This window comes from Zonotrichia albicollis, chromosome 21 (assembly GCF_047830755.1).
Source record: "Zonotrichia albicollis isolate bZonAlb1 chromosome 21, bZonAlb1.hap1, whole genome shotgun sequence".
Taxonomy (NCBI): Eukaryota; Metazoa; Chordata; class Aves; order Passeriformes; family Passerellidae; genus Zonotrichia; species Zonotrichia albicollis.
The window spans coordinates 2,960,525-2,982,699 of record NC_133839.1 but is presented as its reverse complement, the minus strand read 5'-3'; the positions used below and the strand labels follow the sequence as shown (position 1 = coordinate 2,982,699).

The following is a 22,175-nucleotide window of genomic DNA, read 5'->3' as shown; positions in this document are numbered from 1 at the left end:
GGAGCCCCGGGCGCGGCCCCTGCGGTGCCTCCGCTCGGTGCGGACACGGAGGGGCCCCGGGGGTCCCAGCGCAACCGGGGGATGGGATGGGCTGAGGAGGAGGAGGAGGGTGGTGGCGGGGCGGGTGTCCTTCCCCTGGGATCCCCTCGGCATGGGGAGACTGCTCCCCGCACAGAGAAGAGACGCCTCTGGAAAGCTCTGCTCTGGCAGGGGCCGGGGGAAACCTGGACATCGCCCACCCAACACTGAGGGTGCCCAGCATTTCCCATCCCGCACTGGGGGTGCCAACATCGCCCCGTCCTATACTGGGGATGCCAACATGGCCCATTCTGTACTGAGGGTGCCAACATCACCCCATCCTGTACTGGGGGTACCCAGCATTGCACCATCCTGTACTGGGAATGCCAACATCGCCCACCCCGCACTGGGGGTGCCCCATGTGGGATGTTGGGAATCGCCTGCCTTCATCCCTGCTCCTACAAAGCAGACCCGGCCTCTCCAGCCTTTGCTGCGGGTCTGCCTTCCCCAGATGGACATAGGGACGCAGCGGCCACTGGGACAAACCTCCCCAAGCCATCAGGGAGGGGAGAAGCTCCCAAAAGAAGCCGAAATAACCAGGAACACACAGAGTTTTTGCAGCCCATCACCACTGGCCACCGCTCTCCTCCACCTCAATCCCATCCTGAGCGAAGGCGGCGGGGCGAAGACTGTGCCAGTGCTCCCTGCTTTCCTGGAGCGGCTGCTGGGAGCCGGGGCAGGGCCGGGCAGCCGGAGCAGCCTCGCCGAGCTGCAGCCGGGCGGACATCGCCCTCTCCCGCCCGAGCCGGGCGAGCGGAGCCGCAGCCGCACATCCTGGGATTCCGGGCAGCAGGAAGAGCTCAACCCCAGCGCCCGGAGCTTCCTCCGGCCACGGCCGCGTCCTTCCAGCGGCACCTGCCCGTGGAGCCGAGGCGAGGGGGATTGTAGGGTGGAAACCAGGGCAAGGTTCTTCCCCCAGAGGGTGCTGGCACTGCCCAGGCTGCCCAGGGAATGGGCACGGCCCCGAGGCTGCCAGAGCTCCAGGAGCCTTTGGGCAGCGCTGCCAGGGGTGCCCAGGCTGGGGTTAGGATGGATGATCTTTGTGGGTCCCTTCCAGCTCAGGATATTCCATGATTCTGTGATTCACCTTCCCACCCCAGCCCTTCCCCTGCCGAGCTGCAGGAGCCGTGGCTTTGCTTTAACCTCAGCTCTAAACCAGGCTCCAAGCTCCAGCTCCAGTGGGGATCCTCCACTGACAGCCCTGAAGCATTTCTCACCGTCAGGTCTCAGCATCCAGACAGCTGAGATATCATTTATGATCATCACATATCCAGAGCAAAACAACCTTGGTCTTAAAAAAGATCATCTTTATTTACATTTTTCCAGTTCTTTACATTTGGGGGCTTAAAACCCAGGACAAAAATACTCCCCAGAAGCCGTGGTAAACATGGAAAACTGCGAGTTTACATTTCAAAACCCAGTTATAAATTGCACAGAAGTCTTAGGTTGTACAGAGCCATCACAAATTGTTGTATAAAACCCCAAAATCTGTAAAGAGAACCACAGGAATAAAGAATTACAGCCACGAGTAGTGGTACAAGAAAGGGCACAAGTTTTGTGGGTTTTACCCTGCCAGTCTCTCTTGGGGAGGAGGGATGGGACATTCCTGTTGCAGATAGTTGCAAATATTTTAAAATATAGAATAAAACCCAAATGGAGCCTAGAACACCCTGTATCTCCTGCCTTGTGCTGGCTCAACAGGAAAACGTCCTAGCAGAAAATATTTATTTTTACAAAACTCCTGGAAGTTCAGTGGAAAGCTAAAAAAGAATCATTGTCAAAAAGAAAGAAGAGCCTTTGCATCCCCCAACTCCCCTTTCCCCATCTCCTGCAGGCAGTGGGACAGCAGACGCCAAAGCAGAGTTTAGTTTAGGACACAAACAACACTGGAAAAGCCAAAGGTATGGAGGTGGGATATGTGAAGAGTAGGAAAAGAACAAAACCATGAAGGACATAAAAGCAGCAGGGAAAAAAAAAAGAAACTGATGATATTTTTGGTGTTTTCCATTGGACACTGAGTTTGGAAACAATTAACTCACAAGCTTCTCTCGTGCCCCACTGCTCCCCCTCCCCATTTCAAACAAGCCCAAAAACAATTGCTTCAAAGCCAGGAATTAGAATGAATCCCTGCATGCTGAAGTTCTTTACCCAGAGCTGTGACCAGAAAAATGGGCTTTTCCTCTTTATTTCAGTGTTCAGCAAGAGGAGGGAGGGACGATCAAGGGCCTAAAGGAGCTCCCCAAGAGGTGGAACCAGAGAGGCTGTGGACAGGGGACAGAGGGGTTGAAACTCTCAGGAGAGGGCGAGTCCAGACTCAACCCCAAACCCAAACACTGGCTTTGCCCCACACCCAAAGCCCTGCCCAAGGACCTGCTGACAGTGCCACCCTGCAGGGGGGATCAAGGAGAGCCGGACCAACCCCTCCATCCTGCAGTGTTGCCCATTTCAAAGGGCTCCACAGAACATCAGCCAGGCTCTTTGGGTCAGGCCTCACTTCCCCGCACAGCCAAGGCAGGGCAGGAGGGGTGCAAAGCACTGATTGTCACTTGTAATGTCAATTCTCCTGCACAACGAGGCTGCTCAGAGCCAGCCCTGGCTGATGGCTGCTGCACCCTGGCTCTGAGGGGCCCTGCACAGCAGCTGGGCTGGGGAGCAGCCCTGGCCCCCAAAAGGATGAACACCACCCTGAGGTGTAGCTCCAGCCCATTCCTGCTCCCTCCACAGCAGCTGGTGGTGATGGACACTCCTCACCAGACACGAGTGTCCCCATTTGCTCCCTGCTTTGCAAAGTGTACAGCAGGAGGTCCCAAAGACCAGGTTGTAGCAAATACAATTTGGGAGAGCAAGCTGAGGTGCACAGGAGCACTGCAGAGACAGGGCACAGCACGGGCTGGGTGGGGGCTCCTCCTCCACTGCCTCCACCATGGATGGGCCAGTCCCAAACAAAGGTGGAACATTCCCAAACAAAGGTGGAACATTCCCAAAGGTGGAACAAGGAGGACAGCTGCTGGCTGGGAGTCTGGAATAACAGCCCAGTGGCTCTGGCCACAGCAACCAAACAGCAATCTCATTTTCCAGCCAAGGAACATGGGCTGGCCACATCAGCAGCAGCTCAGCCCCAGGCATGGAGAAGGAGCTGGGAGACCAGGCCTGTTCCCAGCCCTTCCTGCCTCTCCCTGAGCCTGCCTGGGTCAGGAGCCTGCAGCCCAACCCAGCAGGTCCAGAAGCATTGACAGCTCACAGGAATTTTTCCAGGGGTGTGGAAGGGATTTAGGTTCAAGGATTTGCACAGCCAACAGCAAGGAATGCCATGGAGCTGCAGACTGAGCCAGGCAAGACAGGTTCAGCCATGTGGGAGGAAGAGCACTGGGGAAGAGCTGTACCTGCCTTTGGCCCATTGGGGATGAAGAATGCTGCTCATGGCAGCACCCAACACAGGAGAGCCAGATCCATGGAAGCTGGGCAGAAGCATAGGCTGAGAAGAGAATGAAGAAGGATCTTTGTGTCTGAGACACAGATCACAGCCCAGGCTACCTGCAGTGACAACATTGAGGCAACATCTGCCTCCTTCAGCCATGGGATGACCAAAGTGGGCTGTGGGGAGGAGCCTTCTTCCACTTTCACAGAATCACAGAAATTCTAGGTTGGAAGAGACCTTTAAGATCATCGAGTCCAACCCATGTTCTAACACCTCAACTAGATCATGGCACCAAGTGCCACATCCAGGCTTTTTTTAAACTCTTCGAGGGATGGTGACTCTACCACCTCCCTGGGTAGATGATTCCTGTATTTGACCACTCTTTCTGTAAAATACTTCCTCCTTAATTCTAGCCTGTATCTCCCTTGGCGCAGCTTGAGACTGTGTCCTCTTGTTCTGTCTGTTGTTGCCCCCAGCTCACCACAGCCACCCTTCAGGAAGTTGAAGAGAGTGATAAGGTCACCCCTGAGTCTCCTTTTCTCCAGGCTGAACAACCCCAGCTCCCTCAGTCGTTCTTCATATGGCTTGTGTTCTAAGCCCCTCATCAGCCTCGTTGCTCTCCTTCAGAACTTTCCACAAGTTTATCCCAAATGGCTCTTTAGGAGCTGGGGCTGGTGGTCCCCAGCCCTTCCAGCCAGACCTTGGCTATGCCATCTCCATCCTCCCAAAGGCAGAGGCTGCTCTCCCCCTCCTCCCCTGCCAGCAGTTAGCACTGCCCAGGACTCCTGGGCCACTTGGACAAGTCCTGGCTTTGGGCCACAGGGCCTGGGAAGCAGCAGTGCTGCAGTGGCTGCTCTCTCCAGAGCCAAGCCTGTGGTGACAAACTCCCTCCAGCCATGGGGAATTTTGAGCCTGGCACTGTGGTCAGGTCACACCATGTTCGTTTTCCCCAAGCTGCCTTGGCAGAGTTCACCACCTTTCCTGGTGAGAGCAAAAAAACTTCATTTTGTAAGAAATCAGCAAGGTGCATTCCTGATTTGGCATGAACAGGCACATGGATCAGCATCAGAAATGGATGAAAAAGCACAGCATTTCTCATAGAATAATTTATTAAATACAGCATTAAAATTTGTATTTCTGAATTCAATCATTAAAAACAACTTCATCTCATATATATATATATATATTTATATATATTCAGGGACAATGACAATCACTCTATCATCATTGGTGCATCTTGTGCCAGCACTGCTCAGAATGGCACCTTTGCTACACTACCCTTAAAGCAGTTCAATGCTTAAAAAAAACCAAAATAAAAAAGCATTTGCAAAGAAAGAGTGCAAAGCAGGGCCTGTCCCAGCTGCCTGAAGGGTGTGCAGAGGTGGCTGAGCAAGGAGGCAGCAGCTGGAAATGCTCCTAAAGGTCTGTCAGGTATTGCCTGCCCAGCCTGGGGCCGTGTGGGGACCAGCTCTGAGGTGCCAAAGGTCTGGAGGTCACAACTCCAGCCTGGCTGGCACCTGTGGCTCTGAGGGACGTGGTTGTGGTTTCTCAGCTTGGGCAGTCAAAGCTAAATGAGCTAAACAAGGTGTGTGGGGGGAAAAGCACAAAAGAAAAATTGCAAGAAAACCCAGCTCGTTCCCCCAGGTGCCAGGTGCAGCAGAGGCTGCAGCTCCCCACAGGTTGTGTTCATTGTCACATTCTGCTCAGGCCCAGCGGACACACAGGGCCACCACAGGGCCCTGGCAGGGACAGCCACTCCCAGGGACAGCCCCACAGACAGGGGAGGGATCCCACGGGCAGGGCCCCTGGGCAGGCTCAGAGGTAGCATCAGACAGACTTTTGTGATTGATGGTCACTCAGCTGCAGCCTGGGAGGAGAGGGCACCCTGCAGGGACATGGAGTGTGGTCCCCCTGCTCCAGAGTGAGCAGTGCTGCTGTCCTGTGTGCCAGGGCCCAGCAGTGAGCAAGGCTGGGCTGTGTCCCACAGGGCTCTGTGGGGAGAAGGACACCCCATCCCACACCAGGATCTTCCCCAGAGCTCACCAGGGCTTATCAGCAAGTGTCCCCATGAGTCCCCCAGTGCCCATGGCCACTGACACTGCCATCACTCCCCCCACAGCTCAGGTACAGCGAGGGTTTGTGCTTTTGGCTTTTCTAAAGTCCCTGACCTTCTGAACCTGCTTACTCCAAGAAACCTCCTGCTACCCTTAGGACCTCTGAGGACAAGGAGGAAGGGCTGTCAAAACCATTTGTGGAGAGCACACAGCCCCTAAAAGAGGAGAGCAAGTCCACACAGCCCAGCCCTCCCTCAGAGTGGGGCTGTGCAGAGTCAGGAGTGTTTCAGATAAGGCATCGCAGGTGCTTTGATAGTAAAGCAGTTAGTGTTGACTACAGTACTGGAACAGGCTGGCCCAGGGCACAGGGCCACATCCAGCTCCCCAGCACTTGGAGGAGCTCCAAGGGGAGCTCCAGGGCCACATCCAGCTCTCCAACAGCAGCAGGAGACTGTTCAGGTTCCCTGACCTCTCCTACACACATGCAGGCTGCTCTGGCTGCCCTTTTTGGTTTTTTTACCCCCTCCCCAGAAAGAGACTTCAGAAGCCCAGGCTGGGATGTGGCAGCTCCCCCCCAAAGCAGCCAGAGAGACAAGAAGACGCCTTGTGCTGTACCAGACTGTGCCACAGGCGGGTGCCCCATGGTGCCAGGGCGGGCAGTGCCAGCAGGGTCGGAGCAGGGGAGGGCTAATTGCCATTGCTGATGCTGGAGTTGGCACTGCTGCAGCTCTGCTCGTAGGATGGAGGTGCCTCTGTGGGGGAAAGGAAGAATGAGAGAGGTTATGGTGGGTTTGGGAGATTCCCTTCAGCCCAGTCTGTGTAACCCAGGGCAGAGTGAAGCAACCCACTAACACACACTCCCTGCCAGAGCCCCAGCTGAGGTGCAGGGGCTTTGGAGGGTTTGAGCCAGCCAGTCCCATCCCTGCCCTGATGCCCATGGAGGTGAAAATCACAACCTCACAGTCTTGTTCTGTTCCTCCCTTTCTTTCCTAAGCATCCTCCTGTCTTCCAGCACCTCCAGATCACTCGTGCTCCATGTGCCCCAACCCAGGGCTGAAGTAACACATGGAGTGTTCTGTTACCCCAGGGCTGAGAGGGGCTGATTTGGGTATAACTGTGCCAACACACACTGCTGGCCTTGTCACCCCTGTAACAGCCCCAGGAACACAGCATCACTGCTGGCCCTGCCACCCCAGCATGGCTGCAGGAACCCAAAACTCACTGCTGGCCCTGCCACCCCAGCATGGCTGCAGGAACCCAAAACTCACTGCTGCCCTGTTACCCCAGCACAGCTCCAGAACCCAGCCCTCACTGTTGGCCTTGTCACCCCAGCACAGCCCCAGGAACCCAGCACAGCCCCAGGAACCCCACACTCACTGCTGGCCCTGCCACCCCAGCACAGCTCCAGGATTCCAGCACACACTGTTGGCCTTGTCACCCCTGTAACAGCCCCAGGAACACAGCACTCACTGCTGGCCCTGCCACCCCAGCATGGCTGCAGGAACCCAGAACTCACTGCTGCCCTGTTACCCCAGCACAGCTCCAGAACCCAGCCCTCACTGTTGGCCTTGTCACCCCTGCACAGCCCCAGGAACCCAGCACAGCCCCAGGAACCCCACACTCACTGCTGGCCCTGCCACCCCAGCACAGCTGCAGGATTCCAGCATGCTGGGATTTCCCCGAGCTGCCCTGGACACTTTGTCAGCTCCCACCCCCACAGCTTCAGACCAGCTGCAGGCCCACTCCAAGTCAGACAGAAGATTCCAGTGACATCATTTTCCTGGCTGTGCTCCCACCAGCCTCACCACAAGCCAAGAAGTTTTTCTATCAGTGGGAGGCTGAGAGCTCTTTTAAGAACAGGGAGATCCTCTCACGACGAGCCCAGGGCAGGCCTGGGTGTGGATGTGGGAAGGACAGCTGGCTTTTACAGCTGGAAGAGGGGACTCCTCCAGAGGCTAAAGCAGGCAGAGAGATGTCACAATCCCTCTGACAGCAGCCTGCAGCAGACTGACTGAATCCCCAGATTCCCAGCAGTTCACAGCTAGCAGAGACTGAGGTAGGAGCTGTTTCCCCCCAGCTGCAGATCCCAGGAGTGCTGCTCACCATAGGGGTATCCCCACGTGCTGTACTCTGGGGGCAGGATGAGAGAGCTGGCTGTGGGGACAGGCACCACGTTCCCCTCAGCATAGTAGGGGACAGTGGCTCCCGTGGACAGGCAGAGTGTGGGGTGGTTTGGGGAGCCCGTCTGCTCCGAGTCCGCCCGAATCTCCTGGAAGCTCAGTCCTGGGGCGTAGCTGAAGGGCTGCTGCTGGGAATGGCTTTTGGTGGGGATGGAGACATTGTCCATGGGGTGATAGCCACTGGCAGCCTCCTCTTCCTCTGGGGGGGCACTGGGGACCACCACAGATGGGATGTGCTGGATGGAGCGGGAGGGGCTCAGCGGGACCCTGTTCACAGCAATATTTCCAATGTAGATGGGGAGAGTGACAGAAACCTCTGGAGACTTGAGGGAAACCTGGAAGAGAAGGGAAAACAGTGGCATCCTCGTGATACATGGCAGTGGGAAGATTCACCTGATGCCTGGAGCACCCAGACCACAGTGCTCAGCCTGGGAGGGAGCACAGAGCCATGGCCCAGCCCAGGGATTCTCCAAATAAACTCACCTGGATGTAGTAGTCAATGTGGATGAGGCTGCAGCCCTGCAGAATGGACTGGGGCAGTGCTGGAACCAGGATCTGCTCCTTCCATTCTGCATGTTTCCAGGCTTTCACCCCTGAGCCTTCCACCTCAGCGATGGTCCTCAGGTCGTAGATCCAGCGTTTGGATTTGTAGGCCACTTTCTGCACAGACAGGAGAAACACAGCTGGCTCAGAGCTGCAGGTGGTCTTCTGTCTGCCACAAATGTAAACCAGGACACAACCCCACCCAACTGCTTTGTCAAATAAGCACAAGCACAGACATAAGAGGCATATTCCAGGAATACCCTTGTTGTGTGACAGACTCAGCAGGGATAAGCAAGACAAGTTCTAGATCCTCTTTCCCCAGGAAGGCAGAGGGGACCAGAGGTGGGGATTTGGTTGCCCCAGTTTCACAGAGGCCCCAGTAGGGTGGAGCAGCAGCACAAGGCAGAGGATGGCCCCATGGGCACCCACCTGGAGCAGACTGGCCACCACAGCACCGGTGTCGCGGCCAGATTTGTTCTCGATGTCCGTGCGGAGCTGGATGGCCTGGCCCACGATGTAGCCCTTCAGGTCAGACGTGGCTGTCAGGATGATGTTGCCACTTTTCACAAGCTTGTAGTTGAACTTCTTGGTGATGGACATGGTGTTGGGCTGCTGCAGGATGGCACAGACAGAGGTGTTGGCTCAAGAGAGTCAGAGAGCCTCCAGGAAAACACTCAAGAGATTCACAACAAGCAAGCAGAAATATTTGCATCTAAGAGGATGCAAAGAACCGGCAACATGGCAATGCCACAGACAACAGGTCTCACTTCTCCAGCCCCACAGTTCTACTGTCCTATTAGTTGCTTTCCCCTCCAAAGTTCCCCAAACCCAAGTGCCTCCAAGCACCTGAAGCTGTTGCCCAACATGTTTCTCTGCATGCTGAAAGTTCAGATAAACCTTTCAAAGCAACACACACAAGGGTCAGAAATCACCTGGAGTAGGCACTGACAGCAAGGCAGGAGAGGAGTCCTTGTCCTGCTCTTGCATAGTCACAGCACGCAGTCAGAGCTGTCCAGCCACTCAGTGACTCCTCAGACAGCAGGACAAGGACAAGTGCTGAGTGTTGGCATTTCCAGCCATGCCCCTCTCATCCTTACCTCAATGTCAGGGATGTCGTTCAGGTTGAGAGGGCAGAGAACGTAGAAGATCTTGTTGCATTTGTAGTCCTTGGAGAAGCGAGGTGTGTCTATCACAGCTTTCACCTGATGCAGGACCTTGCCAAAAGGGCCTTCAAATGATGTAGGAGCAGAAGCTGGAGTTGAGAGAGAAAGAAGAGGTCATAAGGCTGAGCCAGGCCAGATTCTGAACTGGAAGTATATGCAAAATCCAAGGCTTACAGTGAAGGGCCTTCAGCCACTTTTCTGCATCTTACCTGGCAGCAGGAACTGGAAGGGAAAGTTATGCTCTCCAGCTGTCAGGACCCCTGTGGAAACAAGAATGAAGCGTTCATGGGACAGGCTGAGAGGCTGTTACCTAGGAATGTGTGATCTGGGAGAGGCCACCACCCAGGGAATCACACACCACCTGCTCTGCTGCCACTGGACAGCTCTAGACCCAATGGGCAGTGCTTGAGCCAGCAGGAGCACCTGCTGCCAACCCAACCCTCCTTGGGACAGGAGAGGTTCTGTAGGAAGATATCCTGTAAATAAGGTCATTTAGGGCAGGTTCTAAGAGATCCCAGTTCCACAGCAAGTGGTTATCTCAGGCTGTTGACACAGGACACAGAGCAGGGCTGCTGTGGGTTTACTTTTCCTCAAGTCAGTCCCCTGTCAGGCAGTCAGGGGGGATGTGAGAAATCACAGGCACTGTCTGAGGGTGGCAGGGAGTTCTGGTGGGCATCAAGCCACTCCACCCTCAGACACATACCAAGCCCTTCACAGACAGGGTTCAGGAGCTGGAACCAGAGGTACACCCACCCCTGGACCCAAGAAAGGACCTGCAGTACCTCAGCCCAGCTGCTGAGACAACAGGAGCTCAGAAAAATATTGCCACAACATCAACCTTGGCACTTATTTCCTTCAACCACTGCTCTGCAAAAGCCTCGAGGGCCCAGGGCAGAGCCAAGATCCAGTGCATGGCTGAAACAACAGATTCCAACTCCCCAACTCCATCCACCCTCCAACACTCCCAGATCACCTCCAGGGCAGTGTGACAGCTGAACTGAGCCCACAGTGTGATCCAGCAGCTCCTAAAGTTGCCTTCAGTAAGACAACCACCTAGGTTTATCCATATTTGTTAAATCCATGCATATACAAGAGGTTTTGTTTTAAGAGTGGCAGAGCTGAGAGGAAGACCTGGATGCCCAGTAAATCGAGCTGTGTTTGTTCTGCTCTGCAGGATCATTGCTGGAGGTAGCAAAGCCCTCTCTGGCTGGTGCTTTTGTTGTTGCAAGGCAGGGGGAGGCAGCTTGGCCGTTAGCAACGCTGGCTCTGCAGAGCTGACAGAAACCGAGCCCTGTCGCCAGGGGATTAAGGGGATTACACGGAAGGGGGAGTGGGGAGGAGAAGAGTAAATCCCCCCACTGACACAGCAGCCCAGGCAGGACTTGGTGCATCATTCATGCTGTGAAAAGCCAGATCTCTGCCTCTCTGCTCACCCAGCCACCCCATGGGGATGAGGCACAGCGAGTGTGTCCTCACAGTGCAGGGACAGAGGGATAAACAATCCAACACACACATCGTGGATCCCGGCAAAGGGAGAACACCCCCCTGCAAAGGGACAACAGCAGAGATGGCTATTTGTACTCTTTGTACACTCTGGCCTCACAGAGAGGAGCAGGATTTGCCCATTGCCATCACCTCCCTGCAGATTCCCCTCCTGTTCCCCGAACAAACCCGAGCTATGTAGGCTAAAATGCAGCACCCGGCGCTGTCACCAGGTGGAGGCACCAAGCCAGGCTGTGCCCTGGCTGCCAGGGCTGGGGCTCAGAGCTGGCAGGCCCCGAGGCAGCTGTGGGACCCCTCCCCTGCTCCCTCCTGGGCCGCCTGGCACAGCAAAGGTGCCAGGTGAGCTGCAGCAGGTGCCTTGGCTGGTTCAGGATAAAGCCTGGTTAATGGGAATGACTCGATGAGCCCAGCCCTTGTTTGCTGCCCTGAGGGTTTCTGATTTTAACAGGCACCATTTAGCATTGATCTTACAACCATTATCTCTATTTTAGAAAGCAAATGGGTAACTGGAATACATCGACTGTCCTGTGCAGCTTCTGCATTGCAGCACAGGGACTCTGCACCTGACAAGGAGAGGGAGCAAGGGCTGTTCCTGCCCTGCACAAGGGAGGGAGGTGGGAGCTCCAGAGGGCAGTGGCCGCTGGGAGAATTCCACGGAGGATTTCCATCAGGAGAATTCCCAGCTGTGCAGAGCCCCACATGAAGGTGCAGACAGTAATTCTGAGCCTCCTACTAGGGGCATGAAAGCTCACAGCCTTTCCAGGACCCTTAGGATGAGCCCACAGACTCCACCAAGTAAAAGTCTCTATTCTGCATTACAGGCAGCACCATCCAACAGATCATTTCGGTAAGTCCCGCCCAGCTCAGGTGCACCAACAGAAAGCTGGGCTGGAAGTGAACCTGTGAGCACTTCCACAGTTTCTAACTCCCACAGCATCACTGGCCCTGATTGAGTTAGGAGACTCCTGTGAAAGCACAGGCAAGATCCAGAGTGCCTGGAAGAGTGACAAGGCAGCAGAGCCCACAGGTGAGCTGGGTCCTGCCTGCCTCCCACTGCAGCAGGAGGAAAGGCAGATATTCAGCAGCAGGAGGAAAGGCAGATATTCAGCAGGAGGAGGAAAGGCAGATATTCAGCAGGAGGAGGAAAGGCAGATATTCAGCAGCAATCTGGGCTCCTTCTTGCTTCTCCTGCAGAGGCTCCTCCAGCACGGGCACAGCAATGGCTCCATTTGCAACTTGCAATTACAAAACCATTTCTGTCTTCTGCCTGGTGGAAAGTTGGCAAATCCCAAACCAAGCACCCTTACAATGGGAAGGGAGGTGGCATGCTTCTAAACTCTCCAGCTGGCAACTTTGCTCCAAAAGGCTGAGCTTCCATTCCCAAATGCTGACTAATCTTGCTGTAATAGGGGAAATCTGCAATTTCCCTTGTCCCAGCTTCCCTATGAGCATGGGCAGGGCACAGACTCTCCTTGAGCCAACACCCAGGTACTTCTGCCATGGAAAACAGGAGCAAACTCAGCTCTTGCAGTGTCAGTCCAGCACAGCCATTGTGCTGGTGACACAGGGCAATGTGTGTCTCACCAGGCCTTGAACAGTTCCCCAGATCACAGCAGGGAAGATTCAGCATCAGGCAGATTGTCCAGAACCTTCCCACAACATCCACTGTCCAATTCCAGCATCCCAGCAGTGAGGGGAACACACTAACAGAGACTCTCATCACCCCTGTCCCTCCAGCCCAGAGAGCTTCAAGCAACAATCCAGGACATTCAATGTGCTAATTCCATCTGCAAGTGGACTTTGCAACAGAGCCTGTTGTTGGCAGCAGGCAGAGGTGAGCTGGTTTCCAGCCATGGTGGAGCCCATGGCCACCCCAACACCTGGGAAGAGCCCATGGCCACCCCAACACCTGTGAAGAGCCCATGGCCATCCCAACACCTGCCCTTTCCATGCTCCTCCAGCACCAGAGGCTTTGCCAAAGCCCTCCCCAGCCTGGGCAGGGCACAGCAGGGCAGTGGGGGTTCAGCACTGCTCCAGGGGGCACTGGGACCCCTCAAACAGGGGCAGCTCACAGACCCTGTGAGGGGACAGGGCTGTGCCAGGCACGCCGAGCCAGCACCTCCCCATTCCCAGAAGCCAGAACAAAGGCCACAGTGTCCTCAGATGCAAAAAAGCTTTTCCTGAAGTTGATGTGCAGCTAAAAATACCTTGAGAAAGTCATTAGGCAGCAGAGGCAGCAGGCTTGGCAGGGTTCTGCTGTGGGGCCATACCTGCAGCAGCCTGTCCCCCTGATAGGAGCCAAGCCAGCAGAGATTGGCCACCCCCACACAGCCTTGGGAAACTTCCTCCCAGAACATTCCCGCAGGGAAGAAGCTGCTGCCCCAGACAGCCTGGAGAAAGCTCAAGTGCAGATAGCAGGAGCAGTAACAACACACCCATAGTGCAGAAGAGCCTTGGGGATGTCCCTGACTCCAGCAGAGATAGGGCTGGTGTCTCATTCATGGCTCAGCTGCTCCTCACTGGGGTGGGGTTGTACCATTGGATGTGGAGGAGTCCTGGAACATTTCATTTACAGAAAATTCCTTGATCCAGAGGGATCAAGTCTTCTGGACCCCCTAGTTATGCTGGGGTGCCACCCAGAGAGACCCTGCCAGGCTGAAGGGGCTGGGCCTGTGGAACCTTGGGAAGTCTGACAAGGCCAAGTGCAAGGTGCTGCCCCTGGGTCAGAGCAGTCCCAAGCACAAACACAGGCTGGGCAGGGAATGGATGGAGGAAAGCCCTGAGGAGAAGGGTTTGGGAATGGTGGTGGATGAGAAGCTCAGTGTGCCCCAGCCCTGTGTGCTGGCCCCAGAAACTCCCCTGCCCTGGGCTGATCCCAGCGTGGACAGCAGGGAAGGGGGGATTCAGCCCCTCTGCCCTGCTCACACCCCACCTGCAGAGCTGCCCCAGCACAGGGAGGAGCTGGAGCTGCTGGAGAGATCCAGAGGAGACCATGGAGATGCTCCCAGGGCTGCAGCCAGGCTGGGAGAGCTGGGGGTGCTCACCTGGAGAGGAGAAGCTCCAGGCAGAGCTCAGAGCCCCTGCCAGGGCCTGAAGGGGCCCCAGAAGAGCTGGAGAGGGACTGGGGACAAGGGATGGAGGGACAGGACACAGGGAATGGCTCCCACTGCCAGAGGGCAGGGATGGATGGGATATTGGGAATTGTTCCCTGTGAGGGTGGGCAGGCCCTGGCACAGGGTGCCCAGAGCAGCTGTGGCTGCCCCTGGATCCCTGGCAGTGCCCAAGGCCAGGCTGGGCAGGGCTGGGAGCACCTGGGACAGTGGGAGGTGTCCCTGCCATGGCATGGAGTGGAATAAGGTGATTTTTAAGGTCCATTCCCACCCAAAGATTTCCCTGCACAGCACAGGGCCGCACCTCTGCATGGCAAAGCTGCCACATCCCACCCACGGGTGCTGAAACGACCCCATGTCTGCATTTACACTGTGAAACAAATGATCCAAGTCCAGTTCACTCCTCCAGAGCTGCTGAAAGTGTCTGGGCTCTGCTCTGAGCAGTGACCCCTCCCTGGCTGGTGCTGCCAGGCCCTGCCCAGGCAGAGGTGGCAGCCAGAGGAATCCCCAGCCCTCCAAAGCCATCATCCCTCCCTGCCCACACCCTGCCCTGCCTGCAGCTGCCCAAGGGCTGGGAAATGCCCTCCAGCAGCTTCTGCGTGGCACAACAGCAGGGCTGGGGCTCAGGAGGTGTTGTGGTGTGTTTTTAGCTTCTGGGTCCCTTTCTCAGGTGTGCCAATATTCCCTTCTCCCTTCCCGCTCGCCCCTTGCTGAGTGTGCCCTGTCAATCAGGCTTAACATACCAGCAAGGCGTCGTGTGGTTGGTCGATTTCAAAGGATGCTCCTCAGGCCTGGGGGACATTGGCCCGTATAGGTGTCCCTAGTCCCTTGAGACCCTGCCCCTTTCACCTGGTTGGTGGCTCACCTGTCCCCTCCCCTTACCCTGTCCCCGAGCTTAAAAGGTTAATCAGACCATGCGGCCGAGATTCTGTTGGAGCAGTTGCCCTGGTTCAGACCTCTGTAACCATGGAATAAACATCTGGATATAACCCTCCAGCAGAATCCTCTCCCTTTCTCTCTTCACCATCGCCAGAAGCTCTCTCTCCTGAGGTAAACGGAGTTCCTGACAAGCCTGGACTTGCTCAGTGCCCTGCTGCAATCTCCAGCAGCCAAGGTATCTCTGGGGTAAAGCACCACAGAAGCTGCCTTTGGCTCAGCAGCGAGGGTCACACCGACCCAGGCACAATCTAACTGGTTATATTGGGATACCTATTCCAATAAGGAGGGGCCAGCCCACAGGAACAAGGACACAGCCCTACCTGCTGTGCCCCACCCACCTTCCCAGGGCTGTCTGGCAGCTTTCATGCAAACAGCCCGGTCTGACAGCCCTGTGGGGCCTGCTCTGCTGGGCTGCACGTTCCAGCCAGTGCCACTGAGGGGACACTTGCCAAATGCTCCTCCCAGGCTGCTGCCCCAGCCCCAGCGTCCCTGTCTGCAAGTCACAGGTGGTGACAGCCATCCCTGCACAAGGGTCACGGCCACCATGACAAAACAGGAGCTCCAGGGAAGCAGAAGGGAGTCAGGAGGTGCCTTGGTCACACAACTCAGGTGAGCTCATTCCCCTCCTGTGAAGGCTCACACAGATGTGACACACAGCAGGCTGCAGGCCAGGAATCACACATGTGGCACAGCACACACCTCTGCCTCACCAGGCTTCACCCACAGCTACCACAGCAAAAGAGGTGAATAATCCCATTTATTCTCCCTCCAGCCCCCAAGGAGAAGGATGATATCAGCTCTGTAGGCACCAGTAGGAGCCTGGAAATGTCCCCACACCCCAGGGGACAGAGAGTGGCTGAAATGGGGCTCCTGCCCCAAGCCCTGTCCCTCCCTGTCGCAGACATCTTTTCATGAAAAATCCTTTTCTTAGGATTTTTCCTCCTGAGAAGCTAAGAGACCTCAGGAACAAAATGTAAACAATGGTTATCTGCTGCTGTGGAATGCAACAGGTGCATCTGTGATTGCTCTCATGTGCTTGTTTCTAATTAATGGCCAATCACAGTCAGCTGGCTCAGACAGCCTGAGCCACAAACCTTTGTTATCATTCTTTTCTATTCTTAGCTTAGCCAGCCTTCTGGTAAAACCTTTTCTTCTCTTCTTTTAGTATAGTTTCAATGTAATATATATCATAAAATAATAAATCAAGCCTTCTGTAACATGGAGTCAGATCCTCATCTCTTCCCTCACCCTCAGACCCCTGTGAACACGGTCACACCTCCCCACCAGTCCCTGCTCCCCCCTGGCTGCTAGAACAAGAACAGGCTGCACCTTTGGAGCACACAGATTTTTTTGGTTCCTCTAGCAGAGGAACAGCAGGCCAGACCATATGGCAGCTTCTCCCTGGCTATTTAACAAGTGATGCATTCACTGTGTTGGCCAATTCAAGGAGCACAGAAAGGTACCTGGTGCCTGTGGCCCCTGTGCCATCACTTGTAGCAATGTGGCTCTTTAATGCTGCCTGAAGTCAGCCCTGGGGAAGGCAAGGTGCTGAGTTAGACTGATTCTGGTGCTGCTGATGCTCAGCTTGAGTACTCTCCTGTCCAGGCAGAGAGCAGGGAAGCAGAAGGTTTGTGTTTTCCACTTTGGGGAGGAGAAATGAGCAGCCCTGCACTGTGCCCCAGGAACCCCAGTCCCCAGCCACAGGCAGAGATGCCAGTGTCACTGCAGTGCCAGTCCCCAGCCAGAGTGAGAGATGCCAGTGTCACTGCAGTGCCAGTCCCCAGGCACAGGCAGAGATGCCAGTGTCACTGCAGTGCCAGTCCCCAGCCAGAGTGAGAGATGCCAGTGTCACTGCAGTGCCAGCAGCCAGCCACAGGCAGAGATGCCAGTGTCACTGCAGTGCCAGCCCCCAGCTAGAGTGAAAGATGTCAGTGTCACTGCAGTGCCAGTCCCCAGCCACAAGCAGAGATGTCAGTGTCACTGCAGTGCCAGCCCCCAGCTAGAGTGAAAGATGTCAGTGTCACTGCAGTGCCAGTCCCCAGCTAGAGGCAGAGATGCCAGTGTCACTGCAGTGCCAGTCCCCAGGCACAGGCAGAGATGCCAGTGTCACTGCAGTGCCAGCCCCCAGCTAGAGTGAAAGATGTCAGTGTCACTGCAGTGCCAGTCCCCAGCTAGAGGCAGAGATGCCAGTGTCACTGCAGTGCCAGTCCCCAGGCACAGGCAGAGATGCCAGTGTCACTGCAGTGCCAGTCCCCAGCTTGAGGCAGAGATGCCAGTGTCACTGCAGTGCCAGTCCCCAGCTAGAGGCAGAGATGCCAGTGTCACTGCAGTGCCAGTCCCCAGCTTGAGGCAGAGATGCCAGTGTCACTGCAGTGCCAGTCCCCAGCTAGAGGCAGAGATGCCAGTGTCACTGCAGTGCCAGTCCCCAGCTTGAGGCAGAGATGCCAGTGTCACTGCAGTGCCAGTCCCCAGGCACAGGCAGAGATGCCAGTGTCACTGCAGTGCCAGTCCCCAGCCAGAGTGAGAGATGCCAGTGTCACTGTAGTGCCAGTCCCCAGCTAGAGTGAGAGATGTCAGTGTCACTGCAGTGCCAGTCCCCAGCCAGAGTGAGAGATGCCAGTGTCACTGTAGTGCCAGTCCCCAGCTAGAGTGAGAGATGTCAGGGTCACTGCAGTGCCAGTCCCCAGCTAGAGGCAGAGATGCCAGTGTCACTGCAGTGCCAGCAGCCAGCACCCCACTCACCCCTGTCCTGCCCTCTCTCCTCATCCACCTTTGCAGCCAGAACACTGAATATTAGATATAAGCAAGGGGCCAGAGCTCTTTAGCTCTCAGGAGGCTCTACCAGCATGAATTCTGTGCCAGGGCACTTGAGGTGATGCTGAGCCACTGCAGCTTTAGCACAGGACTCAACCCAGCCTCTGGTGAATGGAGTTAATACAGGGGATTACAAACTGCAACAAAGGAGGGAAATGCACACATTGGCTCATGCCACCAGCAGGCACAGGTGCCACAGAGGGAGCAGCCAAGGCCAGAGGAGCATCCTGCCAGCAAGCACAGGCAAAGCCAGGAAAGCTGAGCTCCAAGAGAGCTCTCCTGCTCTGTGTGGCAGTGATGGAGCACAGCCCCAGCAGGCTCCACACTCCCCGTCAAGGCAGCAACTCTCTGCTCCAGCTCTGCAAACACACAAACACACAGCAGGAACAACCCCCCCATGGGTAATGCTGCTGAGATCAACCTTTCTGTACCACAGGAGGTGCAGCAGAGCACTCAGCACTGAGGTGAGGGCTCCACTGCTCACAAACCTCTGTGTCAGCAGCTTCCAGAGACATTCTCAATGAATTAGCAGGATCTGGCAGTGTGGAAATGCTGCAAAAACCCCAGAGGATTAACTGCTCTACTGAGGCAAGAAATTGGGAAGTGCTGAGGAAGCTGCTGTGACCCAAGGCAACTGCAGGGCCCTCAGTGTGGCTTTCCTGAGCTGAACCTGCAGTTCCTGCTCTGAACCCAGCAGCACAGTGGGGCCAGGAGCTGGCACCAGAACATTCTCAGTGCCTCAGCACTGCCCATGGACACCCTGCTGCTGTCCAGGAGCATCACCTGCTGCTCTGAGACCTCCTGCTCACACAGAACAAGCTGCACAAGCCTCACAATTCTGTTTAGTCAGGTCACCAAGATTTTAAAATTCAGCTGGGAGCCAGGATTGTTACCCTGTGCCAACTGCTGGCCATGAAGGTGTTGTGCCAGGCCGGCAGAGAACCACCCCAGGGAAGAGGTGATGCACAGCTGCCCCTTTTATTGCTCTGTGCAAGAAATCTGCCAGCAGAGGAAGCATGTGGAGCTGCCAGGAAATCCCTGCAGTGCCTTCAAGCTAACTAACAAGCTGCCAAAAGAAAGGTCAGCTGGAAATTACAGCCAGCTCCCTGCATGAGTTCAACTCAGGTCCAAGGAGGGAATGAAAAAAACCCAAAAATGTACTTACAACCTACAACCCTTCCACAGGGCAAGAGCTGTGTGTGCAGCTGGAGATGCAGGCAAGGAACAGCCCCACGGGGGTACAGGCACATGATGGACCTGCTCCTGTCTGGCTGAACAAGGGCAGAGGCACAGCAGGGAGGGGGAGAGGAGCAGGAGGCTCTGCAGAGTGAATCACTCCATTATACTGGAGCAAGAGAAGCAGCTCTGTGTCCCAGAGCTGGGTACAAGCAGTGCCATTCTGTGCTCGCTGCCACTCGATCTCTGCACTGCTGACACCTACAGAAACCCCACAGCCCCCAACCCTCCCCTCTCGCCTTTCTTTGCAAAAGGAAAAACCAACACCAGCGAGCAATCAAAGTCCAAGTGGGAAAAGTAAATACCCTCTCAGCCTCCCCTCCAGGAGGCAAGTAACAACCCTCCCTGTGACCTCTGTGGCACAGCAGCAAACAGAGCAGTGAGAGGCTCTGCAGCAGCTGGCACACTCCACACTTCCCAGCAGCTTTGAGTTCATTAAACCCTTGGCCTGTGTGTGATTGCCAAGGCTACAGCACAATCCCCTGCTCCTCAGGGCTGCCTGGGCACAGAGGATGCCCTGCTTGGGTGGGGACAAGCCCTGAGGAGCTCTGCAGCAGCACTCATCGCCAACCTGCTCCAATGGCACAGCCAGGTCCTGCACACCCTGTTCCAAGGTGGGGAGAGAAAGGAAAGTGCCTTTAATTAGTGCCAAAGAGGGCATCTGGGTTATTTCAGGGCCTGCCTCCTTTTTCATGCAATGAAAAAAACCCCAAAGCAGTGTGTAATACAAAAAGCAGTGTGCAATACACAAAGCAGTGGTAATACAAAAAGCAGGGTGTAATACAAAAAGCTGTGTAATACACAAATCAGTGTGTAATACACAAAGCAGTGTGTAATACAAAAAAGCAGGGTGTAATACCTAAAGCAGGGTGTAATACCTAAAGCAGGGTGCAATACAAAAAGCAGTGTGCAATACAAAAAGCAGTGGGCAATACAAAAAGCAGTGTGCAATACAAAAAGCAGTGGGTAATACAAAAAGCAGTGTGCAATACAAAAAGCAGTGGGTAATACAAAAAGCAGGGTGTAATACACAAAGCAGGGTGTAATACAAAAAGCAGAGTGTAATACAAAAAGCAGGGTGCAATACAAAAAGCAGAGTGTAATACAAAAAGCAGTGGTAATACAAAAAGCAATGTGTAATACAAAAAGCAAGGTGTAATACAAAAAGCAGCTGATGCCAGAGGACAAGCTGCCCCCTCACTTATTTCAATGCAAAGGTGTGTGGGAGGAGAAGTGTGGAGTCACTCTTGGAGGCTTACAGAGAAATCTGAGCCTCGACAGTTTTGCAAACTCCTCTCCCCTTCCCCCCCACGTGTCCTCAAAGAGCACAGATCGGTGGTTTTGAAAGTTACTGCTCAGGATGTGGGAAGGGATAGAGTGAGGCAGGCTGTTTGTCAGCTGAGCCTGCTCCCTGCACCACCTCCTGTGTGCCAGCACTGGGGCTGAGCCACTCACCAGGGATGGGCAAGGCAGAGCCCCATTCTCTGTGTGGCCTTGGGGACACCTGGGGTCCTTCCTCAATCCAGGCCAATGCCATCAGGCTGGATGAGCCCCCTTCCAGAGAGCTGGGGATGGTGTCAGAGGCCAGCCTGGAAGCACCCTCTGCCCCAGGGCACAGCATGGCTGCCAGTTTCACCCTAGCAAGGACATGCTGCTCCTCCTTACCTTTTTTTAAAATTCACTTGTTCAAAAACAAGAAGTAACAGCATTTCTGTAGTGGGGGCAAGGCAGGAACAGAAGAATCCTCTGAGGCAGAAGCAAATTCCTCCCTTCCTCAACTCATTTTCAGCAGTGACATCCCCAGTGTGGATCAGGCCTCTGGGGACATGGCAGGAAGGCAGCCCCTCCACCTGGCACCAGCGCCTCCCACAGTCCCACCCTCCCTCCTGCTCTTTGCTTTGTGGTGGGAGAAGGTGGGCACGGCCAGCCCACACCTGGAGTGACAGGCAGGGATCCACCCTGGGGGTTTTGCATGGTTTTTTCTCAGGTATTTGGTTGTTAATTGCTGCCCTGAGATGTGCAGGATGTCTCTGTTTCAGCCCATGCGTCTGAAGAACGAGTCAGAGCTCTTTAGTTTTTGGTCTGGAAGTAGTTTATTAATTCTTATCTATAAAATTTTCTTTCTGCTCAGCAGGGCAGCCACAGGCACTCTGTGTTGTCCTTTTATACTACAAACTACGTGTAACATATTTACACTTAATTCCCAATACCTATCACCTATTTTAGACAGTGCACTTCTACTCTAAACCAATCCCAAAGTGCCAACATCACTGCAGTAAATGGAGAACAAGAAGAAGAAGGAGAAAGGCTGGACACGCCCAAGTCCCTCCATCTTGTCTCCATAATCCCCGTACCAAAAATCCTAAAATCTACATTTTCACTTTGTGATAATTTTATTATTATGCTATTTAAACTTGTGTGACTTTCAGGTCCTCATACAAAGCTGGTAACTTGCTCCAGGGGTCAACATCAAACCCACAGGTGTTTTGGGCTGTGTGCCAGGGTCTCTGAGTCCTCAGGGGGTCCTTGACAGCTCTGGACACTGGAGGGATGCACTGAGCTCTGATAGTTTTTATTCTCCTGCAGGACCACACCAGATGCCACCAGTAACTTTTGCTTGTGGTGGTGTCATGGGTGGCTGCTGGTGCTGTGTGCTGGCACTGTGGGCCAGCAGCTCCTGTAGGAGCCCTTGCTTGGAAATGCTTCCAACTCCCCCACCATCAGTGACCTCCCCACCCCACAGCCCAAGAACCAGCAGGCCAGCCTGCCTCAGTTTCCCCTCCCAGCCGGGTCAGCCCTGCAGGGAGGCACCCAGGGAACACCCACATGGGACACTCCATCTGTCTGGGGCTCCTTCATGCTTTTTCAGGAGAGGCCAGAGCAGCTGAGAGCTATTCCTGGAAAGCCTAAAAATGCCACAGCTGAGTCAGCACCGAGGCTCTGCCTGCACCAGGCCATGGAGGGCTCCCCCAGACAGCCCTGCAGGGCTGAGCTGTGCCAGGACACTGCTGCCAGCACCCCTCAGAGGACGCAGACAGACAGACAGACAGGCAGACACAGAGGCAGGGAGGTGGAGGAGCAGCCCAGACACGCATCAATGTCACAGGGAGGGCTGTGACAGCAGACAGCTCTCTCTC

At 55.1% G+C, this 22,175-nt stretch overlaps 1 protein-coding gene across 1 annotated transcript in view; it reads right to left on the bottom strand.

Moving 5' to 3' along the window:
- Positions 1–4,587: 4,587 nt before the first annotated feature.
- ARRDC1 (arrestin domain containing 1) overlaps positions 4,588–22,175 on the bottom strand; it is a 39,360-nt gene continuing 21,772 nt past the window's right edge. The window contains exons 3-8 of the mRNA XM_074556053.1: positions 9,646–9,696; positions 9,371–9,525; positions 8,703–8,885; positions 8,214–8,390; positions 7,654–8,065; positions 4,588–6,302 (exon numbers count right to left, since the gene is read on the bottom strand). Coding sequence (XP_074412154.1) covers positions 6,238–6,302; positions 7,654–8,065; positions 8,214–8,390; positions 8,703–8,885; positions 9,371–9,525; positions 9,646–9,696 — 1,043 coding nt within the window. The 3' untranslated portion in view covers positions 4,588–6,237. The remainder of the gene's footprint in view (positions 6,303–7,653; positions 8,066–8,213; positions 8,391–8,702; positions 8,886–9,370; positions 9,526–9,645; positions 9,697–22,175) is intronic.